At 35.2% G+C, this 27080-nt stretch overlaps 1 protein-coding gene across 3 annotated transcripts in view; it reads left to right on the forward strand.

The window, feature by feature from the left end:
• Positions 1–27080, forward strand: part of TOP2B (DNA topoisomerase II beta) — a 66954-nt gene that overhangs the window by 20828 nt on the left and 19046 nt on the right. For 2 of the 3 annotated variants that reach the window (XM_079921496.1, XM_079921498.1), the window contains exons 2-22: positions 384–554; positions 1371–1461; positions 2800–2863; positions 7982–8127; positions 8968–9065; positions 9778–9990; positions 13393–13566; positions 15469–15570; positions 15653–15790; positions 17670–17808; positions 18124–18281; positions 18414–18539; positions 19469–19579; positions 19665–19770; positions 21259–21368; positions 21707–21799; positions 21896–22010; positions 23103–23224; positions 23437–23585; positions 24147–24378; positions 26390–26524. In XM_079921496.1, the coding sequence (XP_079777622.1) occupies positions 384–554; positions 1371–1461; positions 2800–2863; positions 7982–8127; positions 8968–9065; positions 9778–9990; positions 13393–13566; positions 15469–15570; positions 15653–15790; positions 17670–17808; positions 18124–18281; positions 18414–18539; positions 19469–19579; positions 19665–19770; positions 21259–21368; positions 21707–21799; positions 21896–22010; positions 23103–23224; positions 23437–23585; positions 24147–24378; positions 26390–26524 (2793 nt within the window). The remainder of the gene's footprint in view (positions 1–383; positions 555–1370; positions 1462–2799; positions 2864–7981; positions 8128–8967; positions 9066–9777; positions 9991–13392; positions 13567–15468; positions 15571–15652; positions 15791–17669; positions 17809–18123; positions 18282–18413; positions 18540–19468; positions 19580–19664; positions 19771–21258; positions 21369–21706; positions 21800–21895; positions 22011–23102; positions 23225–23436; positions 23586–24146; positions 24379–26389; positions 26525–27080) is intronic. The other variant, XM_079921497.1, reaches the window with a different exon arrangement.

Consider the following 27080-nt stretch of genomic DNA (forward strand, 5'->3'; position numbering starts at 1 on the left):
TTCAGTAGGTGTTCTGTAGGAGTTGTTCCATGTGTAGATGTATTTCTGGTGTATCTGTGGGGAGGAAGGTGATCTCCGCGTCTTACTCTTCCGCCATCTTGAAGCTCTTCCAATATTTCTTGATTGAATAGTTGTAGGCTGTTCTAGCTATTCTGGTAACTATGTATACCTACTTTTTGGGCTCAGTCAAAACTGCAGTTTCACACTATATTATAAAAGGTACTAGATTTTCAGTAAATAGACCTGTGTTCTCTTTAGAACTTAAAAATCAGAGCCTGAAAGATAATTTTGTTGTTAAAGAGAAAACCTATGTTATGTGTCCATATACATTTTAGTTTATCCCTTGGTAGGTTATTTAAATTTGATTTTTTGGTTAATTTTAGACTCTTTTTGATCAGAACAATGCTGCAAAAAAAGAAGAGTCAGAAACTGCAAACAAAAATGATTCTTCAAAGAAGTTGTCTGTTGAGAGAGTGTATCAGAAAAAGACACAACTTGAACATATTCTCCTTCGTCCTGATACGTACATTGGGTCGGTGGAGCCATTGACACAGGTAATTATTAAATTTTACTGAAATTAGATGTATATCTACTTTTTAATAAAATTTTGTAAGTATATGCTCTGTGAGTACACAATTTCATGTCTCTGGTAATAATAGAAAGTAGGGAGAGAGATCTAAGAGGTAGAAATGTCTTAATTTTTCACTAGAAATTAAAAAAACTGGGAGCTAAAAACTATCTGAGAAGTATAGAGACGTATAAAGTAAAATGGTGCTGTGTGAACTTTTTAAAGGTTCTGAAGTTCATGCTGTCGTTTATTTTAAATTCTAGAATTTATATATACACATTGATGACTGTTGTTTAATGCTTACTATGGACTTGGCTTATGCATAGCAATTTTTTTCTAGCAGTTAAATTTAAGTAAGTTGCTCAGACCTCTCAACTAGTGAGAGCTGGGATTCAAAGCTAGGTGTCTTTGACTCCAAAATCATGCTGCATTCATACTGTTTACTCTGCTACTTATACTACAGAAAAATATAATGTGTGAAGTAAAAGTGTAAAGTAAACATATTTTTTTTCCTATTTTACTTAAATACTGTTTCTAACAATTTTTGGTGCCTTATATTAAAGCTGACTTTATGTATGAGTAAGAACACAGACTTGATACAAAATGAGCAATTTCTCAATTTTGAGGCTATTTAAATTGAAGATGAATACAGCAAGGTTGACTGCAGCTGAAGTAGTATGTTTTTCTACTTTGAAGATCTAAGTATTTACAGACAAATGACAAATGTGGATTTATGCTTTGTAAAATTGATGTTAAATATTTTTTACTCCATAAGTTCTTTTGAATTTTTCTCTCATTGCAGCTCATGTGGGTGTATGATGAAGATGTAGGAATGAATTGCAGAGAGGTTACCTTTGTGCCGGGTTTATACAAGATCTTTGATGAAATTTTGGGTGAGTACTTGCTTAAGATTTAATGCATCTGTTTCTATTGATATCATTATAATGTCCCTATATATGTAAAACCAGACTTATAAATTTTAAAGGCATATCTCTGGTTTTTATGCTGAGTATAAATGTTCTTCGGAAAATCTGTATTACCTGCTGTAATATGTTCATATCTCTGGACGTCATGTCTTTGTGCTTTGGTTTGTTCATCTGTAAAATGCATGTGTTGTATTTGATCAGTAATCCCAGGGTCATTGTATGGTCCTGTATGTGCAGTCGTCTGGGGGCTGCTCACATCCCAGTCAACAGGAGAGGGCATGTTAAAAATATAGATTCCAGGGCCTGATCCATGCAGATTCAGTCGGTTTGAGTTGAGACACATAAAAATGGGTTTTTTACCAACACATTAGGTATTTCTATTGGACAACCAGGTTTAACAACCATTGTTCCAAATACCTCTGTCCATTCCAAATCACATGATTAGTTAAATCACAACGAAGTGTGGATACCTGATTGACTCCTAGGGCAGGCTTGCACTTTGGAAACGTTTTTAGCCAAGGATTTTCTATAGAGACTCATCAGTGCCACTTGAGGTTTCCTACCAGGGTTGTTTGGGTCTCTTGAAGCTTCTTTTGGTCTTTGGGAAAAGGATAGGAGAGTAAAACTGGTTACTTACGTTTTCACTCTTTCACTGGTACTTTTCACTCTTGTCTGCCAACTATCCGCCAGTTTTACTTTTAGGTTACACAGTGTTTATCAGGAACATATTCCTTCTGTGATTGAAGTTCAGTTTGACAGCTAGCTAACCACTGAAGCTGTGGTTAATGTATGCAAGTATTATCAGTTATAGTTCATAGAATTTAAAACTTTGATTTCTAAGCATGCTAAAGAGTGCTTTTCTAATTCAAAAATAACTGGTTTCAGCTCAATCTGTCTATAAAATCACTAGTTTATTGAAGGAGAGCAAGAGAAAGTAGTTATGTGTTGCCAAGATAAAATATAATTAAACCCAATACTTTACTTTTAGACCTGGATAGGGGTTTGTAAACTGCAGATGTTTGTTTTTACTTAATTTGTTTTTCAATATCATAGAATCATCCTCCCCCTTTGTTTTGTGGTAGAAGACATAACCGTAATTTGGTGTGATATAAAATTTAAGAATATTATTTGGAAAATAAGATTTTGTATTAGAAATTAGCAATATTATTTTCATTAACTATTACCATATGTAAATGTTGATATTAAGTAGTGATGCACATGTAGCTGTATGTTTATTTATGTATGTCCTTATATGTTTATTTATTATAACTATTTTGTTACTTATCAAAATACTTAATTTTGTAGTTAATGCAGCTGACAATAAACAGAGGGATAAGAACATGACCTGTATTAAAGTTTCTATTGATCCGTAAGTATATTTCAAGTTTAATTTCTTATGCTAAGTTGTTTTATTCAGATGTTCAACTTCGAACATTCCTCAAAGGAATAACGCATACAGTTAGTACTCTTGAGTTTCTTGTTGCTTGAGACCTTGTTATTTTTGTCTCTTTTGGCCAGAATGCTACCCTCTTATAGTTTCCTCTGTCATTCATGATCTTTTTCTCCAAAGTATTCAGTACTTCCTTATGGGAGCACTTGGAGACAATTTTTCTCCCTCTTTGATGCTGTGGATACTGTTTCAGCTGCTAGAATAATCAATCTTTTCTTATTTTTGCTTTGGTACTCAAGGCTACGGGCTATTGTTAGTACTATTCCAGTTACATTATGGGTTAAATTTACTTTTTCATAACCAACATTTGGACTTTTCCATTTATAACATTTGTGAATTGGGAACTGCTGGTATTATAGAATATATATACCAGGTGCTTAGCTGATAACTACAGTGATATTTTTTTTGGAGGACTGAGGGGGAGTGAAAATAATAAAGTATTTCTAACTTAAAGCTTTATCCTGGTTTCACCAGGATGCTTTTGTGAGATATTATGTTACATTTATCCTTTATAGTTAGTAATTTAGCATGATTTTAACATGAAAATTTTCTTTAACATGAAAATTCAATAATTCAGTTATAGCCTTACTGTCAGTAATCTAATTTTAAGGACATGGTTAAGATAAATAATAAAAATATAATTTATATTTGGTTATACCATGAAGTTGACTGTATCTTATATGAAAATATTACTACATAACTATACTGTTGAAGTTCTTGATTTTTCTTTTTCTTCCTTTTTTTGTTTTTCATTTGCATCATTTCTATAACAAATAAATTCTTGAGAATCTGTATGGTAAGATGCACAAGACACTTACAAGTTGCAACTTAGGCAGACATTTAAAAGGAAATTTTGTCTGTCAGGATTTCTTTTCTTCCATATTTAGGAAATTAGTTAAAAATGGTATCATTTATTATGTTTTAGGAGAGCTAGTAAGGAGTAACAGATGTTGAATTTTTGATATCTTTAAGCTTTTTTAAAAATCAGAACTGAAAGACTCTGAAAACTAAGGAAGAAGACCTTTTCTTAAATACATTCATGGTGAACATGGTTACGATGTTTGGTTCCTTTATCTTAATTGCTTTGACCACATTGATCCAATAATGTGGACTTTAAAAAAAAAAGATTAGATAGAACCCCATCATAACAAAGTGATCAAGAAGTGAGCTATAAAACAGCTCTGTAGACCAAATAATGACTCTTGGTGGCAGGCTTTACTTTAAGTTTATTACAGATTTGGGACAAACTAGTGCCTTTATTGCTCTCTTTCTAACTCCCTTTTCATTTAGCAGACATTTTTGTGTGAGTATAAGAGTGTCATAGAATTATAACTAAATTTATTTGGTTCTTAATGGGAATCAGATAACAGTTTCTTTTTTCTTATTTATCTCTAAGTCATTTTAACTGCTTCTGCTGGAAAGTTCTTTTATTTCATACAAAATATGTATATAAAACAAAAATTCATAGTTGACTATTCCAAGGAAAAAAGGGTGAAGGTAGTATATTTTTCACCTCTCCTTTCCTATTTTACTTTTGTTTATAAATTATTGATGAGACTCTTGAATCTTTCTCCTGCTTTTAATTAAAATATATATTTTATACACACACATATTTAAAATTGCCAACAGACAACCATTTTGGGACATGTTGATCCTTATATTTTATTATTTATTTATATTTGTTAATTTTGACAATAACATTTTGACTTTTGTGAATATTCTCCCATAAAATCATTCCTTATGTTTTTCCTTTACTACATATATTACAGAATTCATGCTACTTTTATTAAAATAAATTTTATTTCAGAGATGCAATTTTTGCTTAAGTTAGATTTCTAAATTAAGAAGTCATTTTAAAGCAGAATTCAGATGGGGAAAAGTGCCATTAGGCTGTTTATTTTATTGACCCATTTTTCTCTGCTGTCCATTTTTTATATTCTTTGGGTTTCATTCTTTTTAACATTTTTGTATAGCAGATTTTATTTTTCTTTGTGCATGTGTGTACATGAACTCTGTGTAAAAGAGAGGTTAAATTTTGATAGTTAATGGGTTAAGTGTAGAGGATACACAGCACAGTTTAGCTCTTATTCCTCTTTTGATAATACTCTGTGACGTGGGAATAAAATTTAAGTAAACAGCCATGGTTGTAAAAAAACAACAAAAAAACAAACAAAATAAAAGTAGGAATAGATTAGCAAGGAGTGCCATGCAGAATTTGGACAGCAATTCTAGAAAGAGAATTTGAAGCAACTGCTTACAGGGGAGCTTAAAACCCATTAAATAGTATAACATAATGGTTAGTTGTTATTGAAACAACTTATTTGTTGGCATCTGTTTGATTAAAATCAAATAACTGTGGAAAGCACATTAACCAGGGTTCTGTTTCTCCAGCTTATGTATTTTTATTTATTCAGGGTTGAAACTTAAAGCTGTAGCTTTCAGTATACACACTCATACTGAAATATATGTACATATATGTATACATTTTTTAAAAATCGCCTTCTGTATACTATTTTGTATCTTTCAATTTTTATTTGACATACTGTGGGCAGCCTTCTTTATTAACTTATGTAGATCTACTTAATTCTTTTTAATGTTTCTAAGTATTTTATTATGTCAGTATGTCATCATTGTTTAACCTCTTTCCAGCTAATGAATATTGGATGTTTAGATTGTTTTCCAGGTTTGTTAGCTTTAATTATTTTGAAACTTTATTTATAGCTTATTCAAGGACATCATTCTTAATACTAATGTGAAGATTATTGATGGAGCAAAGAATATAGTTATAGAATTCTGAATCATTGTTTAGAGATTATAGAAATAAGTACCGGATCTAGGAAGTGAAATAGATTGAAATTTTGTAATAGGTGACTTTGATAGAAGATTTCAGTTTCATACTCACACAGGCTTATAGAATGTACTTGATATCAAGCCTCATTTTTTGAAACTGTGATGAAGATAACGCATTTACAAAGTGCCTTATTTTAATTATAGTACCACATGTACTAAGTAGGATGAAGAAATTTTAAGGGTTTTCTCATGAGTTTATTGACTTTTTGTGTCATTCTGAGATGTTTAATATCTTGTAATTTTCCATTCGTTTTCTTTCTTCATTTCCTTCAGAATTTTTCTCTATAGTTTTAAACTCCATGAAGTGTCTTGTTAAAAAAAAAAAAAAGTGCTTAATAAATTACAGGTTTTAAGCCCAAGCTAGGAACTATTTGGAAGTCTAAAAAAGTAATGCAATACACAGCCCTTTTTCTAAGGCCCACTATTTTGACATCTGCATTTAAAAGGACACACAAGGTAAAGTACAGTAGCTAATTTGAAACCATTACATACTTAAATATTCAGCTGTGTATTCTGTAGAGAGTGTTTACCCACAAGTGAGCTAACCTAATTATGTCCTGAGGTCTCTTGTAAATACTTTCGATTTTTTTGCAAGTTTCAATGTAAGGAGGGTTGGGAAACGTTGTTTTAGGCTGGGTAAAAGGCTTGTGGGAGAACTGAAGTCGTAAATTGATCCTTGAAGTTAAGGTAAAATTTGGCTAGACAAAGAGGGAAAAGGTAGTGTAGGCAAGGGAAAGACCAATAAACAAAGAAATGGAAGAATTGGGAATGAACATGGACAAGTAATAAAACTGACCTGCAGGAAAATAGGATGCATGTTGCAGAATAGTGGTAGTTCAGTTTGACTCTAAGTGATGATATGGATAATGGGCCTGGAACATGCAATAGAAGACACTTAAACTACTGATGTGTCCTGGAGCAAACAGTAGTGTGAGGAAAGCTGTGGTATCAGAATATAGTTAAGGGGAGTGGCTAGCTCTGTGTTTTAGCAGTGTTGCAGTAACAGTATTTAAGGTGATGCTAATTTAGACTCCTATACTGGCATTTGGAATGAAGGAAGGTCGGATACTGCTGAAACGAATCTAATAGGACAAATTAATGTCTTGATGATTAAACGACTTTAGAGAATGATCAGGAGATATGAATAAAAATGATATCAAAATTTAAGTCTCTGCGATTCGGAGAGTTGAACCTATATTGTAGAGCGAGGGAAAGAAGATGATGTGTTATTTTTTATTTTCTTTTTCTTCTAAAAATTTAATTAACTTCCTCCTGGATCTTTGATTTTCATTTTGGCTTTTATAACTTTTTTTTTTTAGTTGTAATAACTACTTCTAGTAACTCTAGAGAGATTAAGCTATGTATGTGTGAGTGAAAGAGTGTGTCTAAGAATAATTGTGAATCAGATTGGCAAATGGTAGCTTTTTAAGGTAATTCTCAGTGAAGTGTGTTTCTTTGCACGTTTGGCTAAGTGGGTAAAGGCATCGTAATATATACTACCCTGAAGCGATAGGGTAGGCAAAATTTTCCATCAGGACTGTGGCCTACGTCAAGTTGCTGTTAACTGTAGGAACCTCTACTCCATACCATTTAGGACTAAAATGGATGGTTTTGTGACTGAAAAACCTAAAAGACCTAAAATAGGTAATACTTAACATATTTTAAAACCATTAAGGTTAGTTTATAACAATGACTGCCACAATACAAACAACCCTCTAACATTTAGGCGGAGAATGGAGTACATTTCAGGCTGTTTTTCCCTTTCTGTCTGCCCTGCTCAGCAGTCAGGTAGGAAATAAAAATGGCCGTGGTCACTGGCCCTGCAGAGCCTGGGTTCACAGGTGGCTGACTGGTAGGGTGAAGCAGGAAGATCATGGCTAATATGTATGAAAAGAAAATGAAATTGATAGCTGGCTTGTTATAAAAGCTTCACTGCTTTTACTACTGAGAAGAGTTTCTTTTCCTGAGAAATTTTGCAGTATTACCTGCAGATCTTAATTTGAGTTATGACTCAGGGATAGAAATGTGTGTCCTCAGCAAGCATTTTCTTGGAAGACAAGTGAGTGTCTCCCAATTGGTAATGGCTGGCAAACTCAGGTTTATTCTGGGTTACATTACTTTTGATGTAAATTAATTGATATAGCTTATAACTATTTTAAGCTCTAAACTCTGCTTGTTTATTTACAGTGAATCTAACATCATAAGCATCTGGAATAATGGGAAAGGCATTCCGGTAGTAGAACACAAAGTAGAGAAAGTTTATGTTCCTGCATTAATTTTTGGACAGCTTTTAACATCCAGTAACTATGATGATGATGAGAAAAAAGTAACAGGTAAAGTCTGATTTAGGCTGATCAGAATTTTTATTGAAAAATATTGCCCTCTTACTATTTCTATATAAAATGTTACAGAAAAGGAAATCTGTATAGTTTTATTATGAGAAAATCCTTTTCAGAGTTAATATATAAAAAACTATCATGTTTAATTGTTTCCTTGGTTATAGTCTGATAGAGACTTAACTCTCGTAGTACACTGACTTCTGCTAGAACTCCTGGAGCTCTAACCTGGCTAACGGTTTGGGTTTTGAATTAGAGTCCTGATGAAAATAAGATGTGTATGATTCCTGTTTATGTGAATTTGTTTTTACATAAGCACCATGTCTTTTGGTATCAATTAAATTGCTTTTAAACTGATTTTTTTAAGAGAGTCAAGATTGAAAGCCTAGACCCTATGAATAGAGTTGAAAGTGCTTTGACCAAAACCAGATGTTTTTCTACTTATTTACATTTCCTAAGTAGATTGATAATTTTTTTTCAAAACCAAGGCTCTAGGAAGTTATATAGATTAAAATTCTGTAATAGAGAAGTAACTTTGATAGAAAGCTCAGATTTCATACATAGACTTACTGAATTATAGGAGATAAAAAGCTTAATGTTTTTGAAGTTGTGATGAAGATAATCTACAAAATGCATATTTTAATTTTACTATATGTGCTAAACCTTAATTTTATTTTTCTTTAAATGAAAAATCTAAATATACTTTGCATTATCATCAATTGATTATTTCAATAAGTGGAAACTGTTTTGCAACAGACCTGCTGTATGGTAGGTGAGTTAACAAAGTTTCTTTAAAGTCATTGTCATTAAACCTTTCACATTTAATTGTTTTTACAGGTGGTCGCAATGGTTATGGTGCAAAACTTTGTAATATTTTCAGTACAAAGTTTACAGTAGAAACTGCTTGCAAAGAATACAAACATAGTTTTAAGCAGGTATGATAGAAATGTGCCTAATTTTTTTTTTTAAATAATCATGTTTGTTGCTTTGCCAAGATAATAGACCTTAGGTAAATTGCAGTGATACCCATATAACTTGTTTTTAAAGCATTAAGCAAGTAATCAGAGTAAAAAGACTTCAGAATGCCTGGGATATTTTACATAAACCTATCTTTCTCCTATTCCTTTAAAACAAACGCTTTACTTAACAGACTTTTCCTTTAACCTATTTAAGCAATAGGGAAAATATCCTGACCCTCACAGGCAGATTGAAATACATCTGCTTAGCATGTTTGAAAAATTCCTTGTTGATTTGTCAAATTTACATTTCAAAATTTTATATTTCACTTTTGTAGACCTTTGAAAATAGTTTGAAATTTTACATAGGCTAAAATAATTTTGTCAGGAAAAGCATCATATCTTTTTATTTTTGTAAAATTCTGTATGGTCATGTTGAAGAATTTGAAAGATGTTTTAACTAACAATGTATAAAGTTGTGCAGTTTATTTTGCTTATTTTCAGCATGAGGTTATAATAGTAGTATTTAAAATTTTCTCATTTATAATATCAGTTTCAAGAATTTGGTTTGCTGTGAAGCTGGAAAACGGATATAGTTATGGTAAATGAGTGTTATCTCATTAGCTGAGTCTTTATGTATTATCAAATATAGAAGCATTATAGAAACATTTGAATATTTTTTCTTTTACAGACATGGATGAATAATATGATGAAGACTTCTGAAGCCAAAATTAAACATTTTGATGGTGAAGATTACACATGCATAACATTCCAACCAGATCTGTCCAAGTTTAAGATGGAGAAACTTGACAAGGACATTGTGGCTCTCATGACCAGAAGAGCTTACGATTTGGCTGGTTCGTGCAAAGGAGTCAAGGTTATGTTTAATGGAAAGAAATTGCCTGTAAGTGTCTTCTAAAATAGTTAATGCTTTGTTAATTCGTAGACAGCTTATAGTTAGATCTTGCTTTTCAAATCTAATCTGTTAATCTCTTTTGACCAGTGTGTTTAGATGATTCACATTTAAAGTGATTATTGATACATTTGGATTAAAATTTACCATCTTGCTATTTATTCATTGTATTTGTTTGTTTCTTATTTCCCTGTATCCTGCCTTCTCTGGTTTTAATTGAGCTTTTTTTTTTTTTACGATTCCATTTTATCTCCTCTATTTACTTGTTATTATACCTGTTTTTAAAATGTTTTTAGTGGTTGCCCTAGGGTTTATAATACACAGTTGTGAATGGTTTGAGTCCACCTTCAAATAATTTATCACTTCATGTGTAGTGAAAGGACTTTACTTTTTCATGGAAAGGCATTTTATTTTAAATATAGAAGTGTGTACATGTCAATCCCAAACTCCCTGACTATCCCTCCCTCCACCTTTCCCCCGCTGGTAACCACAAGTTTGTTCTCTAAGTCTGTGAGTCTGTTTCTGTTTTGTAAATATGTTCGTTTGTATCATCTTTTTAGATTCCACATATAAGTGATATCATATGATATTTGTCTTTCTCTGTCTGACTTCACTTTTATGATAATCTCTAGGGCCATCCACTTTGCTGCAAATGGCATTATTTCATTATGGCTGAGTAGTATTCTATTGTATACATGTACCACATCTTCTTTATCCATTCACCTGTCGATGGACTTGTTTCCATGTCTTGCTGTTGTGAATAGTGCTGCTGTGAACATAGGGGTGTGTGTATCCCATGTGTAGTGGAGGGACTTTATAACAGTACATCATACATTTCACTTTTACATGTGCTATAAACAACAGAAGAAGAAAGAGAATGAGGTGGAAGAAATATTTGAAGAAATGATGGCAGAAATGTTTCCACAACTAGTGATGTTGTTAATGCTTTAAGCAGTCAGTTATCTTTTAGAGTAATTAAAAATACAATAAAGATTATATTTTACCTTCATTTATTCCATTTCCAATGCTGTTAATTTCTTCGTGTAGATCTAAGTTTTTGATCTTAATCATATTCCTTCTGCCTGGAGATTTTCCTTTAATATTTATTTTCTGTAGAATAGGTATGCTGGCAATAGATTCCCTCAGTTTATGTTTGTCTGAGAGAGTCTTTCTTTTCCCTCACTCCAAAGGATACAAAGTTTCACTGAATGTAGAATTATGGGTTGATAGTTTAATTTTTTCGATACTTTAAAAATGTCACTCCGTTGTCTTCTTGCTTGCATGGTTTCTACTGTAGTTCATATCTTTCTTCCTCGGTAAAGTGTTTGTTTTTCCTCCGGCTGCCTTGAAGATTTTCTGTTTGTCTTTGGTTTTTGAGTATGCTATGCTTAGGTATATATATGGTTTTTTGTGTTGGTTGGTTGGTTTTTTTGGTGGTGTTTTTTGGTTTTCTTGGTACGTAGTCTCTCTGGTGTTTTCTGAGCTTCTTGGATCTATTGTTTGGAGTCTGTCACTAATTTTGGAAAATTTTTGGCTGTTACTTCTTCAAATATTTCTTACATGCTTTTCTTTCTTTTCCTTTTGGTGTTCCAATTATGCATATATTGTAGGGTCCCAAGCTCTTGGACGTTTTGCTCTGCTTTATTCACTCTCTTCTCTTTGTGTTTTAGTTTAATTTCTATTGCTCTATTTTCAAGTTCATTGATCTCTTTCCTCTACTGTTTCAAGTCTTTTGCTGAGCCTGCCAAAGGCATTCTTCTTGTCTTCTGCTGTGTTTGATTTCTAGGATTTCCAACTGATTCATTCTTAAAGCTTCTGTCTCTGCTGAAGTTACATATTGTCTGCCTTTTCCACTAGAGATTAACAGATTAGCCATAGTTATTTTAAATGTCTTATCTGATAGTTAAAACATCCGTGACACATCTAAGTCTGGTTCTGATGATTGCTTTGTCTTTTCAGACTGTGTTTTTTTCTTGCCTTTTGGCATGCCTTGTAAGATTCTGCTGAAAATCAGCAATGTTGTATAGGGTAATAGATACGGAGTACCTAGGCTTTAGTGTGAGGGTTTATGTTAATCTGGACAGAGATTGGGCCATATTTGCAGTCTGTTGTTGCTATGGGCACCAGATACTTTAGATTGTTTTTTGTCCCTTCTTTTCGCTTTGGGCCTTCCCTTGGAGCTGCCCCTCAAGGAGGGTCTGTCTCGTGTTGCTCTCCCAGCTGAGAACCACTGTTGTTATCGGAGGCCTGCTAGCCTGGTTGTAGGTTGTGGAGACCCCCACGTCTGACTAAGTCTCCGGCTTCAGAGCACACAGTGAACCCGTGTCTCAGGGGTCTGGCATTCACAAGAGTGTCTGCCCCTCCGTTGGAGGTGGGGATTGTCCTTTTGTCCTCTGTTCTCTTGCCCTAGTTGCAGCAGGTAACCGCCAGTGTTCTCATTCAGTATCCTTTAGGCTCCCTGCCCTGCGGAATAAGCCTTTTAAAAATGTAAACTTAAATGAGATGGGGGTGAGGTGGGGTGGCCCGGGGCAGAATTACTTCATCCCAGCTGCAGTGATACTTCACCACTGCTTTCCAGCCCTGGAGTTGCTAATTGGCTCTATAGCCTTGCCCCCTGTGGATTAAGGGGTTTTTTGCTGTTGTTGTTGTTTGTTTTTCTTTTTGATAAGGGAGATGGGTCTGGGTGGGATTCCCAGTGGCTGCTCTTCTCCCCCAGCTGGCCCCATGGGGGGAACTTGTTCTAGATTCTCTCTGATCTGCCCTGTGAAAACCTACTCTACGGTTCCTGGAAAAGAGTAGGAACCCTTTGACCACAGCCCTCAAGTTCTTCACACACTCACGCAGGTCCACATGTGTCCTGTAGCAGTTAATCAGAAACTCTGGCTTAAGGCTCCTATGGGCTTATATAACCAAGTAGCTTCTGTCCCAGTTAAGCAAAAGGCTTAGGTTCTGTGTCTCCCTACAGACACCTGTCTGTCTTCAGACTTAGGATGGCCAGCTGTCCTGTGATCCCAAGCTTTTGAAGATACATAAAAAATTTGTCACCTGACCAGCTGTTTTCTTGTAAGGGAGAAGAAAACTTCTTCTTTGTCCTCTACATGTCAACTCAAACTGGAGGTCTACTTGGTCATTTTAAAAATTTAAACTTTTGAAAAATTTTATAATAATTTACCTGTCCAGCTGTCCCTTCATAACCTCTCTTTGTCAAGTACATACGGAAATGAATTCCTTTTTAAAGGGCAGAAATCAAGGAGTAGAATAAGGTTGGGATCTGCAGATTGAGAGGTGTTGTGAATGAGGGGAAATGAGAGTATGAGTACCTGTTGGCATTCACCTAGTTCAGCTGCCAGTAGGAGAGAAATTGTTTCTTGTTTTTGTTTTCCAAATTATTAGGTAAATGGATTTCGCAGTTATGTAGATCTTTATGTGAAAGACAAGTTGGATGAAACTGGAGTGGCCCTAAAAGTTATTCATGAACTTGCAAATGAAAGATGGGATGTTTGTCTCACACTGAGTGAAAAAGGATTCCAGCAAATCAGCTTTGTAAATAGCATTGCAACAACAAAAGTAAGTACACTAATTCTGTTTCCAAGTCAGTGGTAGAACAGTGCTTCATTCAAAACGATAAAATAAACAACAAAAACAAAAAATACCCAAATCTGCTTTTGTGAAATCAAAATTGACTTATGAAAAGAAAAGCTTATTTTCTATGAAATAGCTGTCTTATAGTTTAAACATATAAGTTTATATGATTAAACATATAAGTTTATATAAGTTTATATGATTAGTGTTGATAATTGAATACATTTATATTTTATGACATTTAGAATGATAAATTCCTTATTCTGTGTTCTCTGAGTTTTGAGTGTAAAAGAACAAATAATAGGGGATGAGTCTGTTTTGGTGTCAGGTTGTGAAATGTGTTAGCTGCCATTCTGAGGAGTTTGAACCCCTTTCTGTAGGCTTTTAAATTTCCAAATCAAATGAAACTCTTCTCATCTATAAGCATTTATCCATTGACCATAGTAAAATATTAGGCACGACAAGTGTGTATTTTAGAATAAGCTAACGCAGTGATCTGTCACTTTGTCACTCTTGTTCAAGTTTGAACTTATTTTTTTTATTTTCTATTTTTTTTATAATCTAGCATCACTTTCTCCAGTCAACAGAAATCTGTATCAGATATGATTGCATTTTGTTATGTGTAACAGAAACCTAGTATACAGTGGTTTGTAAACATGTAAAGGTTTTATTCTTCCTCGTATGACTGGGGACTGATGGTAGGCAGTGTTAGTCTGGTTCGGTGACTCCAGAGTGTCATCAGGGACCTATGCTCTTCCTGGCTTACTCTTCTGCCACCCTTAGCATTTGGCTTTCGTTCTCATGCTGCACCCTTCCAAATTCTAGGGAGAGGGAATGAGTTTGGGCAAATGCATATGCCAACTAGAGCCTCTCCCCATTGATCAAGAATGCAATAGTTTTGGGGCTTCCCTGGTGGTGCAGTGGTTGAGAGTCTGCCTGCCAATGCAGGGGACACGGGTTCGTGCCCTGGTCTGGGAGGATCCCACATGCCACAGAGTGGCTGGGCCCCATGAGCCTTGGCCACTGAGCCTGTGCGTCCGGAGCCTGTGCTCCGCAGCGGGAGTGGCCACAACAGTGAGAGGCCTGCGTACCGCAAAAAAAAAAAAAAAAGAAAGAATGCAATAGTTTTTCTGGAAGCCCCATCCAGTAGACCTCTGCTAGCATCTCTGGCTAGAACTGGGTCAAGTGGCTACCTCTAGCTGCGAGGGAGTCTAGATTGGTGAATATTTTTAATTGGGTATGTTGCCAGTTAAAAACAAACAAATTGGGGTTTGTCAGTAAGGTAAAAGGAGAGAATGGATATTGAATGGACAACTGTCAATGGCTGCCATGGCCCCTAAGTGTCAGTCTTGTGAGTGTTACTGCCACCACCAGGCCAGTGTTTATTCTCACTTCCATGTTTTGTTTTTTTTTTTTTGTGGTATGTGGGCCTCTCACTGTTGTGGCCTCTCCCGTTGCAGAGCACAGGCTCTGAACGCGCAGGCTCAGTAGCCGTGGCTTACGGGCCCAGCCGCTCCGCGGCACGTGGGATCTTCCCGGACTGGGTCACGAACCCGTGTCCCCTGCATCGGCAGGCGGACTCTCAACCACTGCGCCACCAGGGAAGCCCTCCATGTTTCTTTTTATTCGATTGCTTTCACTTTGTATGGAGTCTTATGGAGTTGCTAATTGGCTCTGTGGCCAAAAAGACTTTATTTTTTAAATCCCAACTCTGGCATTCTGAGGCTCATCTTAACTCTTTGGAAAATAGGGTTAATAATACAGTCATACTGAATTCACAAAGTTGTGGTGAAGATTAAACACTCATTCTAGAAAAAAATGAATATGTAACTATTTTGCTACCTTAACTATAGAAGATTCTGGATTCTATTTTTTTTCCGTCTTCAGGGTGGACGGCATGTGGATTATGTAGTAGACCAAGTTGTTGGTAAACTGATTGAAGTAGTTAAGAAAAAGAACAAAGCTGGTGTGTCAGTGAAACCATTTCAAGTAAGTGATGTTTTATATATTCTGTTGAATTATTAAATAATATCAGTTCTGATGTTAACCTTTTTTGATATGTTTTCAACAGGTAAAAAACCATATATGGGTTTTTATTAACTGCCTTATCGAAAATCCAAGTTTTGATTCTCAGACTAAGGAAAACATGACTTTGCAGCCCAAAAGTTTTGGATCCAAATGCCAACTGTCAGAAAAGTTTTTTAAAGCAGTGAGTAAAATCTGTATTATTTTTCAGTGTTTTTTATTTTGTTTTTTTATTGAGAGTTGTTTAAGTAGTTTTCCTGATTTATTCTAAATCATTCTAATTATTTAGATTAGTTTCTTTCTTATATTAATTGTGGGTACAGGCATACTTATACTAAAAACTGGTATGCTTGATTCTGAAAACTTCAGAGGGTAGATAGACACTGTTTCATAAAGCAGTCGATTATTTTGCCAAGCATTAAAGTGGGGACTCATGTAACTAATTGTGTTTTTAGCTTCGCATTGTCCTTTATAAAGACAGATTTGCCTGTAAAAAGTGTACAGGTCCTCATAGGACTCCTGATTTCAACCTTTCTACTTACTTCAAATTCATATACTGATTTTTACCTTTATGTAGTTTTTTAAAAAAAATTTTGGTAACATATGCATAACAAAATTTACCATATTCTATATATTTTAAAATTTCATTTTACTTTGTGCATATTTATTTAGGCTGCCTTAGCTTTTCTGAAACAAGGTGAGAGTATAAATAAATAATAAATCTTATATTTATAACTGAGCCTTGTGGCTGCTAATAATTTCTCATAGCCTCTTATGTATCAGCAAGATTTGCCTCAGTTCTCTTGTTCACCAGGACCATCAAACATATATTAAATGATCATATCTAAAATGCCATTAAATATGTTTGCCCTGGGAATGTAAAGATGAATAAATTACAGCCTCTCCTCTTTGGAAGTTAATAGTTTTTTGGAGGAGTATCATGTAATTGCAGTAGAACTAATATTTTTATCAAATTCTGGTATTGGAATTTCAAAGGTAGGGTCTTACAAACAAAAAGAAAAGTTGTTTTTTAGGTTTTAGTTAAAGGCCTATAGAATAGTACTGTTGGGTCTAAGCATAATGAATTCTGAATACAGATGACCCAGTGTTAATGATAGCCCAAATTTCTGCCCTCATTAACAGTTGTAATTTGAGTTTAGATTTTACACATTTTCATTTTTGGCAGAGAAAGTTTAGATTTGACAACATAGTTCACTTCTTTTTATATCTGAAACATTCCAGAAAACTGTTTCATACACCTAAAATCATACTACCCAGGTTGATGAAAAATAAATAACTCCAACTTTGTTTGGAGGCGCTTTACTTTTTCTTGTGGGGAGGTTGGGGGGAGGTTTGACATCTTGTCACACATTAATTCACTGCAGAATGACACATATGTAATGTTGAAATCCTTAGTACCAAACTTTTAAAAAATAAGGACTATTCATAAGGTTTTTTTTGTTTTGTTTTTGTTTTTTTGGCCACTTCATGAGGCACGCGGGATCTTAGTTCCCCGACCAGGGATTGAACCCGTGCCCCGTGCAGTGGAAGCACAGAGTCCCAACCACTGGACCACCAGGGAATTTCCCATAAGATCTTGAGTTTATTCTAATATTCCCTTCATGTTAATATTTCTTTGTCATAGGGAATTCAAGATTCACATTTTTGTGTTGAGGGACATCAAAAATGTCAGTGTCTAAAATTTCCCAGGTAGTAAATTCAAAGGTGGATCAGCTTTTACTGTGTTAATTTTCACAAAACTAACTTGTAACAAAAGCTATGTGTATTTCTTATGGAGTTTATTGTAATAGAATCTTTTTCATATGAAGTAAGGTCGACCTTTTTTTCATGTGTTTACATTTCAGTACAATAGGTCATTGTGAATAGCTGCCTGAGTTGTTTTTTACTGTAGTTAGAATAATATTTACCAGCATATATCACAATTATTATCATCACTACTATTGTTTTGCCTTATAACTGCACAGATTCCAAGTATTACACTAATTTTAGCTAAGTGTATAAACTTCTGGCTTGCTTGTATATTATTACTCTTTGATTTTTAGGCCTCTAACTGTGGCATTGTGGAAAGTATCCTGAACTGGGTGAAATTTAAGGCTCAGACGCAGCTGAACAAGAAGTGTTCATCAGTAAAGTACAGTAAAATCAAAGGTATTCCCAAACTGGACGATGCTAATGATGCTGGTAAGGTTCAGATTTTTTTTTTAGATTTTAAGTTTGTGTTTATTCAGTTAGAGACTGTTTTAACTTTCCACATATAGAGTATAGGGTTCTAAGTTCAGAGTATGGTTTTACTTCACTAAAATTGCCATATGTACCACAGATTACTAATTTTCGGGGGGCCGGAGTTCCATAAAATGCACTTAATTTTTAAGTTACCCTGAGCATGGTGTAAGATGCTCTTACAGCGCTCCGTGGTCACTGCGATCATCAGTCTCTCGGCTCCGCGCTGTCATGGGCGGACTCGAGAACTTTGGAATGTGTGTCCTCTGCCCCCAGGTGGCAGGCACTCCCTGGAGTGCACGCTGATACTGACGGAAGGGGACTCTGCTAAGTCGCTGGCCGTGTCCGGACTGGGCGTGATTGGGAGGGACAGGTACGGGGTCTTCCCCCTCAGGGGCAAGATCCTCAACGTGCGGGAGGCCTCTCACAAGCAGGTGCGTATCTGCGCCCGTGCCCGCGGCACTTGAGTGCCTCGCTAGCACTGTGAACTTTATGCGTCCCTGCGACTCACCTTTGGTCTCTGGAGACACTCTAAAACACTTTGCATCCTTTTCATGTTTGCACAGATCATGGAGAATGCAGAAATAAACAATATCATTAAGATAGTTGGTCTACAATACAAGAAAAGTTATGATGATGCAGAATCGCTGAAAACCTTACGCTATGGGAAGATTATGATTATGACTGATCAGGTTAGTTTAAAAGTTGCCACATATTAAAACATACCTTTTTCAGAATGTCCTTTTGATATTTGTTTCATGAAATTTGTCCCAAGATGGTAGACGCGGAAGTGATTGTGTTTACATCCGGGGGAAGATACTGTTTAATGGCACAGTTTGTGTGAAGCACATTCTACATTATCTAATTTATGGTAACCACCTCTTTGGTTAGGTATTTTAAAAATATTTTTAAATGCAACAAGTATGGGAAGAGTAGAACACACTGTAGTATTATGGGGTTGAAGCCCACCTATCTATAAGCAGGAAGGAAATGGTGAAATTTACAAGAAAGATTAATCAATAGGATAATGGCTAATATTTGTATATGATGGCATAATTTGGCATGCACAAAAAAAGTGGAGGACCTGAATAGTGAAATGGTAGTAATTAGGAAAGAAGTAGAAAATTGAAAAGGAAGAATTCCACATGCATCCAACTGCTTGTCTCTTACATCCTCTAATTGAAAGGATTTTGAGAGAAAATATTCAATGAGCAGCTGCTGTATAGTTTTAAGCAGAAATTTATCAGTTTTTATGTTAAGAGAAGACTTGTGAATACCTGTACTCCATGGATTTCTCCTTCCAGTGAAGTAGCATTATAACCCTGTTTCATTAATTTCCATCTTTAAATCATTCTTTTAGTGAAATCTGGGCAAACTATTAAAAAAATGGTAGCATATTTAATGACAGAAAGATTTAGTCTGTCACTTTGCTATATTCTTTATTTGAATTTTAAGAAAAAAATTCTTTACGGTGATCATCCAAAGAATGTTTTGTAAAGCACAGTTGTAAAATTTGAATGGAATTTTGCCTCATTGCTGCATTCATACATCTAAAAATTTGGTTTTGTAAGTAATTATATTTCATAAGTTATTATAGCACTCTTTACTAACATTTATTTAGGATCAAGATGGTTCTCACATAAAAGGCCTGCTTATTAATTTCATCCATCACAATTGGCCATCACTTTTGAAGCATGGTTTTCTTGAAGAGTTCATTACTCCTATCGTAAAGGTACTATTTACATTAATATACTTTTATACTGTTGTCTTAAACAGTAGCAGAAAATCTAATTTTTTTTTTTAATTATTCATTTAAGGCTAGCAAAAATAAGCAGGAACTTTCCTTCTATAGTATTCCTGAATTTGATGAGTGGAAAAAACATATAGAAAACCAGAAAGCCTGGAAAATAAAATACTACAAAGGTTTGTATTCTAAAACACTTAAATTTTGTGAAGTTACTACTGACGTAAATTTATTTTTATGAGAGCATTGTAAAATATTTTGAGAGTTTGTCTCTTTTAGCTTTTAGAAACAGCTATGGCTGATTTTTAAAGAATTGTTAGGGGGCTTCCCGGGTGGCGCAGTGGTTGAGAGTCTGCCTGCCAATGCAGGGGACACGGGTTCGTGCCCCAGTCCGGGAAGATCCCACATGCCGCGGAGCGGCTGGGCCCGTGAGCCATGGCCACTGAGCCTGCGCGTCCGGAGCCTGTGCTCTGCAACGGGAGAGGCCACAACAGTGAGAGGCCCACGTACTGCAAAAAAAAAAAAATTGTTAGGGAAAATTTTATGTAAGTAGAGAGAGTGGTATAATGGGCTTCCCCGTGTTCTTAAACAGTCACCATTCTGCAGCCAATCTTGTTTCATCTGAACTCTTGTCATTGCCACCCCATTAGTTTGAAATAACTTCCAGGCATTAATTATATCTATACTACTTTAGTATGTATCTCTAAGAGAATTTTTTTTATTGTCCATAATACCATTATCATACCTTTCTTTAGTAACCTTAAATATTCAATCCAGGTTAAAATTCTCCTGATTGTATTAAAATGTTCATTTTTATAGTTTTTATTTTTTTATTTTTTTTGAATCAGGATCCAAACAAGGCCCACACATTGGTTTTGGTTGATAAGTCTATTTAATCTTAATACATTACTTCTCTTTTCATTTTTTTTTCTTGTAATTTATTTGTTCAAAAAGTTGGATTGTTTGTCCTGTGTAATTTCCCATATTCTGGATATTGCTCATTATCCCCATATATATATTTTTTCTTGTGGAGAGAACATTTTAAGATCTTCTCTCTTAGCAATTTTCTTTAATTAATTAATTAATTTGGTCGCACTGGGTCTTAGTTATGGCATGTGGGCTCCTTAGTTGCGACTCGCGGGCTCCTTGGTTGCGACTCGTGGGCTCCTTAGTTGTGGCTTGCCGGCTCCTTAGTTGTGGCATGTGGGCTCCTTAGTTGCAGCAGGTGGGCTCTTTAGTTGTGGCTCATGGGCTTCTTAGTTGCGGCATGTGAACTCTTAGTTGCAGCATGCATATGGGATCTAGCTCCCTGACCAGGGATGGAACCTGGGCCCCCTGCAATGGGAGCGTGGAGTCTTATCCACTGTGCCACCAGGGAGGTCCCTCTCTTAGCAATTTTCAAGTATACAATATAGTATTATTGACTGTAGGCATTATGCTGTACATTAGATTCCCCAGAACTTACTCATCTTAAACTGAAAGTCTGTACCCTTTGACTGACATCTCCCCATTTCCCTCTCCCCCCAGCCCCTGGCAACCACTGTTTTACGCTCTGTTACTATGAGTTTGACGTAGATTTTTTTTTTTTAGATTCCACATATAAGTGAGATCATACAGTATTTGTCTGTCTCTGGCTTGTTTCCACTTTTATTTTTAAAATTGTGCAGGGTTGGGTACCAGTACAGCTAAGGAAGCCAAGGAATATTTTGCTGATATGGAAAGGCACCGCATCTTATTTAGATATGCTGGTCCTGAAGATGATGCTGCCATTACCTTGGTAACAAAGTTCATTTAAAAAAATCTCTCCTAATATCCATTCCCTCTTTCTGCCATACTTTTCTTCCAATCTTGGTTTTCTGTGATAAGTCTCTTTTAGAATTCTAAGCCCAACCTAGTTAATCTTGGTGTCATTCCCCATCACTGCAGATTATGCCCTGCTTTCATAGTTCTTTAATTCAGACACCACTGTTGAAGTGTATTTTTGATAAAAGCATATTGGAAAAAAAGTTAATTTCCCAGAAATTAATAATTAGTTATTTGCCTTTATAAATTTTAATTTTATAATGAAATTCTTTTTATTTTTAATGTATGAAATTGTTACCTGGAATCTTTCAGGCATTCAGTAAGAAGAAGATCGATGACAGAAAAGAATGGTTAACAAATTTTATGGAAGATCGGAGACAGCGTAGGTTACATGGCTTACCAGAGGTTAGTCATAAAGAGTGGTGATCTGGGGAAGAAAGAGAAAAAGGTTAAAATTCATGCAGTAATCATGACATAATTGCTATATAACTTTTCTCTTAGCAATTTTTATATGGTACAGCAACAAAGCATTTGACTTACAATGATTTCATCAACAAGGAATTGATTCTCTTCTCAAACTCAGACAATGAAAGGTCTATACCATCTCTTGTTGATGGTAAGTAGCTTTTGTTTAACAATCTTTCATTTTTGTATGTCATTGAGTATATTTTAATTTCATGTACTTTAACCCATCCTTATAATAAATTTAAAAATTCTGAAGTTGCTCTCAAGATGTTTAGTAGTTCTGACATTTTATATTGTTTATTTGAATCTTTCAAACCCTTTTTGAACTTTTTAAGAAAATTAACTTGCAGAATTTTAAAGCTTTTGCTCCAAGTTGTTGGAGACTTTTTAAAATAAAAAGTAAAATGTGATTTTGATAAGTTCTGAAGTATTTATTGGAGACTGAATTTTAAAAACACCTTTACTCCTCAATACCCAAAACCTAATGCTTTTAACTTATTTAACTTGACAGAAAAGTTAAACTGCTACCCAGTACTTAGAGCAGATTTTAGTCTTCTATCTAGAGCATTTTGATTTTTATAACTTTTAGCAAATTAGTTGATCTTCATGTTCCTTGGTATTTCAGCTAGTAACAGACGGTTCTACTAATCCATGTAGTTCTAGCTTTAAGTTACATCTGTTCTCTGATGTCTTCCCTAATAATTGCCGTCTAAATTGGTCTCAGATGCCTATAAACGTCTATGCCGATAATTGTATGCCTCTTATTTTATTTGTGTTAATTTTCCTCCTCAATTAGATTGTAAAATTCTCAAGGAAAGTGGCCATATTTTATAATCCTTTTGCTTCTGCCTTGCTCTGGGCCCACGTTGATGATGATGGATAGCTAGCATATACTGAAAAGTTTATTACTGTGCTCATTGGCCTAGAGCAAGAAGAATGCTCACATGAGTGTTTGGGAACTCCTATGAAAGGAATTTGGTGCCACTGAGCAGTTTTTTAAGACCGGAGGGTGTCTTTCTATTGGTTCTTCACTTTGGAATAGATTGAGATGCTATAAAATGTGTTAGTATGTACTCATTTTGTTACAGAATCTCAAGTAAACAATTTTACTTATTTTTCGGAAGCAAACTATATCTTTGCTTTTTTTCTCTTGAATATGTAAAACATTGTTGTCACTAAAAGAAACATTACAACTATATCCTGAGCAATATTTTTAAAAGAGGGTTGTTGTTTTTAAAAATAGGCTTTAAACCAGGCCAACGAAAAGTTTTATTTACCTGTTTCAAGAGGAATGATAAACGCGAAGTAAAAGTTGCACAGTTGGCTGGATCTGTTGCCGAGATGTCTGCTTATCATCATGGAGAGGTAAGCATGGAGATTGGAATTAATTGAGAACTATACTTATGGTCATGAAGGAGGATAGTAGAAGGATAATTCAGCATAATAAAGTGTTTTTTCTTTTATAAGGTCTTTGGAAATGTAAAAGAGTTGAGAGTTTGGGTTTTAGTAAAAATTAGGAAATCCATTTAGAAAATCTGGAATGTGAATTTTGTATTCTGTCTGTTTCTGTTCTGCAGCAAGCACTGATGATGACTATTGTGAACTTGGCTCAGAACTTTGTGGGGAGTAACAACATTAACTTGCTTCAGCCCATCGGTCAGTTTGGAACTCGGCTTCACGGGGGCAAAGATGCTGCAAGTCCTCGTTACATTTTCACGATGTTAAGGTAATCATTTGCTGATATAATGGTATAAAGCTGTATTTGAAGTTTACTGGAACTAACTAAATGTGTGATAGAATTATAACTACGGAGAGAGGTGATTGGGTATTGAGGGTGAATGTTCCAAATTATTTGATCACATATAGAATGAAATTTGTTGATCTCAGTTTTTATGAATTATTGGTGGAACCAGTCCTAATGAACGTAAGGATTTTTTCTGATCCAACTTTACTTTTTAGGCTGAAGATGGGTTTTGTGGTTTAGTCAGAATAAGAGGAAATCCTTAAAAGGTTATTTATCAATCCTAAGAATTTAGGAAGGTAAATCAGTAAATAACAAGTAAAACAAGACTGTTTTATTCTGGCTTTGTGCCTGAGAGAAATATATTTGTTAATAAGGTTAGGTAAATTTTATTGTTAAATTTAAATTAAGCACATGTAACCAAAATTCTTAACAAATGCATTCTATTTAAAAGATTTTTTGAAATGTAAAGTCTTTAATTATGTATGAAGTTTTATTTTCTAAAACCATGATATTGCTCCATGTCTTTCTTTTTCCTTTTATTAGCTCTTTGGCAAGACTGCTTTTCCCTGCTGTGGACGACAACCTGCTTAAATTCCTTTATGATGATAATCAACGCGTAGAGCCCGAGTGGTATATTCCCATAATCCCCATGGTTTTAATAAATGGTGCTGAGGGTATCGGCACAGGATGGGCTTGTAAACTACCCAACTATGATGCTAGGGAGATTGTGAACAACGTCAGACGGATGCTGGAAGGCTTGGATCCTCATCCCATGGTGATTACGTAGAACTTATCGCTTATGTTGTTTTAACAAATGATAATTTGTGAACGACAAAGGCCAGTCATTTTAGAAAAGTAATGGAATCATTTTCATTTTAGAACGTATTGTAGACAGTAAGGACCCTATTAGTGTGTAACTTGTTGTGTGCTTACTGTAAAAGGTATAGAATTTGGGGGACTTCCCTGGTGGCACAGTGGTTAAGAATCCGCCTGCCAATGCAGGGGACACGGGTTTGAGCCCTGGTCTGGGAAGATCCCACATGCCACGGAGCAGCTAAGCCTGTGCACCACAACTACTGAGCCTGAGCTCTAGAGCCCACGAGCCACAGCTACTGAGGCCCGTGTGCCTAGAGCCCGTGCTCCGCAACAAGAGAAGCCACCGCGATGAGAAGACCATGCACCGCAACGAAGAGTAGCCCCGCTCACTGCAACTAGAGAAAGCCTGCACGCAGCAACGAAGACCCAACGCAGCAAGCAATAAATAAATAAGGAAGGAAGGAAGAAAGAAAGAGAAAAAAAAAGATAGAATTTGGAAAAAGCCTGGATATAAGGTTTATGGGAGAAACTGTTTATTAAAAATTTTAAGTACCCTGTAGTTCAGGCTTTCAAATATCTAACTTATATAGAGAATAACGTTTTTATGACAAAGTTATATGCAACTTTGTTATTGTTCTTAAACTACTAAGTCATATTAGAGTCATTAAGGATGCTTAAAGACACCTTGTATATATTTTAATAATCCCCATATTTTTCATTTTTGCCCTTACATCATTCATCATGTTCAGTTCTTCCCCCAAACTCCCTCCAAGAAAAACCCTCAAAAAAGTGTCTTACGCTCTTCTACGTGATTTAAAATCATCTAGAAGTTTCCCTTTATCATGATACACTTAAATAGAATAATATTTGTATTACAAAAATGATAGTGCTCATTGTAGAAAATATAAATAAGCAAAGAGGAAAAAATACTCCCTGTATATAGAAACAAACTGTTAATATTTTTAAGTATTTCTCTCCAAGTTTGATTTCATATTTGTATTTTAAAAGAAAATTAGATTATGGGGATGATTTAACATCCTTTTTCTCCTAAATACTTTAAAGTACTTTAAAATATTTCTAACAGAAGTATCAAATTACTTTTAATGATTATAGCATTTTATTTTATTTCAGATACATTTAGAGTATTTATTGTCTCAGTGTATTTGATCAATACTTGTTTCATATATATATATATATATATATATATATATATATATCTCTTCTATATATGATACTGTGCTAGGTGGTAAGGTAAAGAACCATGATCTCTGTCTTCAAAAAGTTAATCTGTTGTCAAGATGAGACCTCTGGGCATGAAGTTTGCCGTGACAGAAGATATTAACAGTTGCTCAGTGAGCAGAAGTGTCCTATGCTGTACGCCTGATTTCTTAGTGATGATAGCACATAGGAATTTTAGAAGAGGGAGAGATCACTTGTCATTAGGCTGAGAAGGCTAAGTAAGATTTGTATAGATGCATGGGGTGTGGAGAGCTGAACAACCATCAGGCCTGGTGGATAGAGCAAGTGAAAGTGAGAATATCCAAAATATTCAAGAGAAACGTGGAAAAAGAGTAGTGATCTGGAAGGCACATCACTGGAGAAAGCGAGAAGGTTAGCTTGGCTTGTAACCTAATGTCTGAGGAGTTTGGATGTGAAGGATCTTTAATCTAGGGGAGAAGGAAGGATGGAGGGGTAATCTGGAAAAAAAAAGGCGATATTCTTGGAAGACCAGGAAAGGTGGTGCTGAGGTTTTGAGATTTGGGGGGCTGTTGAATATATTAACAGAAGCTGTGAATTCAAGATTGAGTGATTATTTATTTGGAGAGGGCCTATTGCCGACGAGAGGAATTTAGTTTCAGTTGTGTGAACCTGTCGGTAGCAATAGGTCATCGACTAAGGGGCATTCAGAGGTGGCACTGGCACTCAAGTGAGAAGTCGGGGCCTTTAGGTATTTTTATTTTTCTCTACAGCTTCCAAACTACAAAAACTTTAAAGGAACAATCCAAGAACTTGGTCAAAACCAATATGCAGTCAGTGGTGAAATATTTGTGGTGGATAGAAACACAGTGGAGATTACAGAGCTTCCCGTTAGAACTTGGACACAGGTTGGTATAAGACGTGAGCTACCTGTGAGCTGTGTGTGGCAGTTGTGTTAGGCAGTCCTTTCTGGTGAGAATATGATTGTTTGCCCTGTGTCTGTAGTGTTTAAACATTCATGTATGTACTTTTGACACATTCATTGGAATATTCCAATGGTAATTTAAAAGTTATCTAAATGTAGAATGACTTAGCTAGCTTTTAAAAAGACTATTATCTTTGTTTATGTTGCAATGACTAGAATAGTACATAACAAATAGTGTTTTGAACCCTTATAAATATGGTCAATAAACTCATGTCATTCAGTATTGGATCTAAAAGTACGTGCGTCACCTGGTCAGTGCTAGTTGATGCCTTCTGCTTTGTACTCTCAGCCTCTTGTTGCCTTTTGAGTATGAGCTAGATCAGAACCAGTACCTTGTATATCGTCTTTCTCCATTGAGATCCCCATGTATTGTCAACTATAGTGACTGGGCAGGAGATGATAGAGATGAGGTTTCCCCTTTTTCCCCACTGGAATCGAGAAGTTTTAAAGATTACATGACTTGTAGAATAAGAACATGA

This window comes from Stenella coeruleoalba (assembly GCF_951394435.1).
Source record: "Stenella coeruleoalba genome assembly, chromosome: 5".
Taxonomy (NCBI): Eukaryota; Metazoa; Chordata; class Mammalia; order Artiodactyla; family Delphinidae; genus Stenella; species Stenella coeruleoalba.